The sequence below is a fragment of the Pundamilia nyererei genome, unplaced genomic scaffold (genome assembly GCF_000239375.1).
Source record: "Pundamilia nyererei isolate P.nyererei 1_Seehausen unplaced genomic scaffold, PunNye1.0 scaffold00185, whole genome shotgun sequence".
In the NCBI taxonomy this organism is placed as follows: domain Eukaryota; kingdom Metazoa; phylum Chordata; class Actinopteri; order Cichliformes; family Cichlidae; genus Pundamilia; species Pundamilia nyererei.
Window position 1 is genome coordinate 1,066,204 of NW_005187586.1, and position 6,053 is coordinate 1,072,256.

The window sequence follows — 6,053 nt, forward strand, 5'->3', positions numbered from 1 at the left end:
CTCAAATCAACAATAGCGAGTCGTGTCAGTTAACGGTATTCACTGGGGATCGTGGGTTGAACTGAGACTGACTGTCTGGACATTTCTGCTGCAGCAGATTCACCCCACTGCTCCTCTATCCATGAACGTCTTGAAATATCCTAGAGGATAAATATTAAAGCAAACCTGTGATGCAGAGTGTAGTGTTTGAGCGGGCCAAAGTATCAAAAACTGGTTCTTCTAATTACAGTTTTTGTGTTAAAGCAGAAAACCTGAGGAGGACATCTACTGAATAAGTGGTTAAATGTCCTCAATCATCAGCAAGATTTGGAAGTGTTTGTGTGTTGGAGTGAAGGCAGTAGGAAGAGAGGGGAGATATTAAGGGCCAGATAGATGGCTAAAAAGAGGGAGATGGTGAAATGACAGGGCAGAGAGATAGATGAGGGAGAGACGGTGTTCATATTCTCTGTTCCCTTCAGCGACAAACAGTGGCCATGAGACATCAATATTAAACACAGCAACAAGACAAACACACAGACACACACAGCCTCGTTCACACACACAATCATCATACCCATATGCATAGCAAACACAAGACATCAATATCACATATGAGCATTTATATGCAGAATATTTTACTGGCAAGCATAATGTGTGCTTCTGGAGAGCTGGAGATGATTGAAAGCTTTGTGGAGGGAGGCACTGGGATTTAGGCCAGCACTTAGCGAAGGAGAGAGATTGTCTTTCTGTCTGAAATGAGTAAGCTTGTTTTCCTGAATTCCTGAAATCTCTGCATGCTGATGTAAAGGCGGAGACTGTATTTTTTTAATTTATTGAGAACAAAGTAATTAAATGGTGAGGGGGAGGGACTGTTCCTGTTGCCTAATGACCAATTAAATGATGCATTTGTTGTGTGTGACGGGTTCAATGATGTGTCTCACAGGAAAGACGGAGTTGGCTAAACAGGTGGCTCGTTACATGCACAAGGACATTAAAAAGGTATGTGACGTAGCAGCGTGCGTATAGATACAAAACGCATGTCAAGAGTCTTAATTTGGTGGAATGAGTTTGATTACAGTGTATGCAGTAGTGCTTCTTTTGGAGGTTAACCCGTCCTGTGATTGCAGGGTTTCATCCGCATGGACATGTCGGAGTTTCAGGAAAAGCACGAGGTAAGGCCTCGTTACACACACGCGAAAACACAAAGTATGCACTGAATAAGCCGCGCCACACAAGTTCATTTATTTCAGATGAGAGCAGCTGCTAGCAGCGTCTTCCTGCTGCAGATGCATGGCAGTGATGCATTGGATTAATTCTGTTTATGTAATCGTAATAGATTCATAAACCAAAATTAATGATGTTGGGTTTTTTTGTTCTTCTCTTTGTGAAACTTTTTGTGATGAATACATTTAATCAGTTTTTCAGAGTTGCATTGTTTTACAGTGTCGTGTTGTCACAGTCACCACAGTGTTTGGACTTTCTCTGCATAGTTTGTGGCAATGAGGAGCTTTATAGATGCTAGAAATCGAAGGTCTTTTGATATTCAGAAAAGCTGCGTCAGATGCATAAGTGAAACACTGAACACAGCAGGCTGGTGATTACAGCTGCAAAGATTATTATGAACATCTTCGGATAATTTGTAATGGGTAAAATGTTTGAGATTTTCATGGCTAGGATCGGAGCTTGGGGGCTGACATGGACTCTACCATGAAAGGCCCTCTTATATTAAAGGCAGCAGCTCTGCTTTACCTCATTTGAGATAAGTCCATACATTTTCCTGTCATTTGAAATAATGTTCAAAAAAATTGGTTACTGAAGTGCTTCAGAAAACCTCTTTTGGATGCACTGAAAACGTTCCCGATGCAGCAAACAGGATCATGGTGTGAAGCGTGTGGAAATATTGAATTCTCTGTTGCAGAGGGTGGCTGAGCATACTTATTTAGTGTGATCCTGATAAAATGAATCAGCTTGTTGTGTTATTTAGACTTATTGTGCATCTTTTCTCTGTCCGCGCTCAGGTGGCAAAGTTCATTGGCTCTCCACCGGGATATGTGGGACATGAAGAAGGCGGTCAGCTGACCAAGCTGTTGAGGGCGTGTCCTAACGCTGTTGTCTTGTTTGATGAAGTGGATAAGGCCCACCCCGATGTCCTCACCATCATGCTGCAGCTCTTTGATGAGGCGAGCACACAGCTTCTTACGTCCATCGTGTGCGTCTCTTTGATAAAACAGAAATAAACTGAAACTTTGTTTGATTGGTGGTGTTCTTCTTTCAGGGTCGTCTTACAGACGGTAAAGGAAAGACAATCGAATGCAAAGACGCCATCTTCATCATGACGTCGAACGTCGCAAGTGACGAGATAGCCCAGCATGCATTGCAGCTCCGCCAGGAAGCCGAGCGGGTCAGCCGCAGGAAGCTGGCCGATAACCTCGGTGAGAGAAACGCCCTAACGCGTACATGCAGCCTGGCTAATGTCTTCACACTGATGACACTGTACAATGTGATTATACATTTCCATCTGATGTTGTGTTAAACGAACACAGAAATTAAATTATCTACAAATTAACTTTGTCATGTTGCAGTTAATTTTCTCATTCTTGCAAAATAAAGGAACATTGTAGCACTGTGATAACAGCTTTCAGATGATTAAAAACCAGAAATGACATTATTGCTCATCTCCTCCTTTTCCTCCAGAGGACGTACAGAAAAGTGATGACATTAAAATCTCCAGACAGTTTAAAGAATCTGTGATTCGACCAATCCTGAAGGTAAAACACATGATGCACACAAATACATAAAAACCATCTTGTTTGGTGTAGCTGCAGACATGCCTGGCTCTGAGACGCTCATGGGTCTTTTGTTCCTCTGTAGGCTCATTTCCGGAGGGACGAGTTCCTGGGCCGTATCAATGAAATCGTCTACTTCCTGCCATTCTGTCACTCAGAGCTGCTACAGCTGGTCAGCAAAGAGCTCAACTTCTGGGCCAAAAAGGTACGAGAGCACAATCTTTACAGTCATTTTTAGTCTCTCTGCTTCTGCGGTTATAAATAAAGAAATCATGCAAGATCAAGTCCTGCTGAGTCTTAATGCAGGAAACATTACACAGCTTTAAAAATCCTGCCTCACGAGTCCTTTCATGCTTTCTATTTTAACTGATATTAACAGAATTTGCTGATGGGTTGTTTAAGTGCGCCAGAGGAATGCACATATTTGTTCCAGCTTCCATATTGCTGTTTGGATGCCCACTTTAACAACAAGTGGGCCGATCAGCTGTGTGTGGACCTGAGAGGAGCAGAGGTTGAGTCTCCTCTGGACGCCTGTCTTCACAGCACCACATTTCTAACACGGGTGTCCTCCTGTGGGGACCTGCGAGGCCTCACCCACTTCGTCAGCCGCTGCTGAGCTGTGCAGAAACACACACGGATCAATACTGTGTGCCACTGTTACTCCCTGTAATGTGATTACAGTGTTTAACATGTGGAGCCTTCATCAATATTTAATTATTAATATTACAGCTGGTGTCCTGACAGCAAACATGGGCCCTGCAGGCAACTGATAGGGACCCCGACTCATTTCAGTTTCTCTGTTTTGAGTGGTGTTGTAGCTCTTGTGGGTCTGATATTTGGGTCTTCAGTTTTTGAAAGTGTGCATGTCTGGTAATGACTTGTCTCAGTCTGCATCTTGAAGCGATGCAAACAGCAGAAATCTCATTATTACTGAATAATCCCACAAGGCTTTTGTTTGTCACTCGTTTATATTAGACAAATTAAATGTTTAGAGCTTTTATTATTATTGCCTCGCTACATATCGATAGAAAAACATGGCGTCTTATTTATTGAATGAAGTGTTAACATCTGAAGCTAAATGAGCTGCTCTGATCACTACTATTGACCCGCGTTGGATTAAAATGTATTAAGGGCCTGTTGATGAGCGTCAGCAGACATGCTGCTTGACACAGTCTCCTCTCTGCTGCCATGTCTCTCGCTCGCTCTCTCTTTCCACCCATTTTGACTCTGTTCTTCGTCCTCTCTGACAGATTTGTGTTTTCCTGATATTCTGCAGGTCTCACCCTCGGCCCTATTGTAACATTACTTCCACTCTCTCTTTCTCTTGTCAGGCTAAACAGCGGCATGATATCACTCTTCAGTGGGATCGCCCAGTACTGGACCTGTTAGCAGGCGGCTACAACATGCATTATGGAGCTCGTTCCATCAAGCATGAGGTGTGCAGGCACTGTAACATACACACTGGTTTTTAGGAGTAACCCTTGAAGTGGTTTGTCATATTTCAGGCCTCCTTATAGAACAAAGTCACAACGGGATTCCTTTCTGCAGGAAAAAGCCTGCACATGTAGCATATAAAGATTTCTAAAAAGCCTGACTTATAAACCTGATCTCCACCTGACCTCTGACTCTGTCACTGATCCATCAGGTTGAGAGGAGAGTCGTCAACCAGTTAGCCGCAGCGTACGAGCAGGAGCTGCTGCCCAAAGGCTGCACGCTGCGTCTGTCTGTCCAATCAGAAGGCCAGAAAGAGCACGGCACGCCCAGCCTGCGCCTCGAAGTGGTTGGAGAGGACAGCTCATCGAGAACGCTGGACATCCGACCACCACTCAGCCCTGAACACTAACAACAAAGGATTAAAAATGCGAGCATACACTGAACAAAAGAACGTGTTGGATTTACTTCTTTCAGTAGTGGACATTAGATGCACACAGATGTTTTGCTATGGCAGCAACTTAAACAGAGTTAAATTAACACTAGTTATTCGTATTCAATAAACCTGTGCAATGTGTGTTGATAAAATGTGATTGAAACATTTTGATGAAGTAATTTGAGCTCTTGGAATATTTTAATCCTCCACAATTTTCTCACTTTATTCAAACACTATTCAATAACTTTAACCAAATACTACATGTTGGTATTATATTCTAGTATGAAATACACAATTTTCCAATGGAGACCTTATAACAGATTGTATTGTTCTCTTCCAAGTTGCCAGTATCCACTAGTAACCTTTCAAAACAAAATGTCTACTTTCACTGCAGGTAAAGCAGGAGTATCAAACTCGTGGCCCAGGGACCACTTGTGGCCCACATCACCCCTACTTGCAGCCCGTATATTGACATGAAAAAATATAATGCAGTTTGGTCCTTGAAGTTACTTTTGTTAGGGAGGATTTGTTTGTTGTTGAGTGTAATGTTAAAATAAGTTCTTTAAAAGCAAAAACGTACTTAATATGAAGGCAATATGAGCAGAGAGCACAAACATGTTTACCGATTGACTGTTAGTTCAGTGAGAGACTAAACTGCAAAGAAAACAATTTTCACTGGCAGTTAAAAACTAATGTGTACACTTATGTCAGCATTTTTATTTTGCTTGTATTTAACAAAATAATAGCAGAAGTGCTGCCACGGGTCTGGCCAGAAAGAGAGTACCAATTTGTTTATTTGATAGTTCAATGAAAGGCTTCAGTTAAGAGTGAGAAGAAAAAAAATTGCGTTCACATTTGCAGTTTTGTCTTTTTATACAATATTTGAAATTTAAAAATACAAAACACTGCATTTTCAGAAATATTTGTGGGGGTTTTATACTACTTGAACACTAATGTGGCCCTCCAATGAGATGACAGTGCCCAGAGTTCTCCTCATTTTTCTTGAAGGTTTTTTTTCCCGTTCCTGGATGATTTTAATTATCATTATTATTTTTTCACTTTGTGGCAGAGGCATCAAAACGGACGGTTTTTCCGCCTTCGTAATAGGTGCTATGGAGAAAAAAAAAGTAGTGTTTGGACCCCTTGTTTAACAAGTTTAACCTTGTGTTTCAATGTCAGTACTGGAATCACTTCACCAAATTATTAAAGAGGACTACTGGGCCTAACTGGTCCAATGAGGATCATATGGTTAACTGAATGCACTGTGTTCAGTTGCAAAGCCACAATCTACTCATGCAACACTCACCATGAACTCCTGCACCAAGACATCAGGATTGTCATTCAGACAGAGGCAGAGTACATTGATGAGGGACTCCCTTCGAACATCAATGTCATCCTTAAGTATTATAACAAAGAAAACA

The 6,053-nt window shown here is 41.9% G+C and overlaps 1 protein-coding gene across 1 annotated transcript in view; it reads left to right on the forward strand.

The window, feature by feature from the left end:
* The window catches only part of clpb (ClpB family mitochondrial disaggregase), a 520,737-nt gene extending 515,926 nt beyond the window's left edge, over positions 1–4,811 (forward strand). The window contains exons 9-16 of the mRNA XM_005746923.1: positions 923–978; positions 1,107–1,151; positions 1,998–2,159; positions 2,255–2,411; positions 2,674–2,747; positions 2,851–2,970; positions 4,097–4,201; positions 4,411–4,811. Of these exons, the coding sequence (XP_005746980.1) occupies positions 923–978; positions 1,107–1,151; positions 1,998–2,159; positions 2,255–2,411; positions 2,674–2,747; positions 2,851–2,970; positions 4,097–4,201; positions 4,411–4,608 (917 nt within the window). The 3' untranslated portion in view covers positions 4,609–4,811. The remainder of the gene's footprint in view (positions 1–922; positions 979–1,106; positions 1,152–1,997; positions 2,160–2,254; positions 2,412–2,673; positions 2,748–2,850; positions 2,971–4,096; positions 4,202–4,410) is intronic.
* The last annotated feature ends 1,242 nt before the right edge of the window (positions 4,812–6,053 follow it).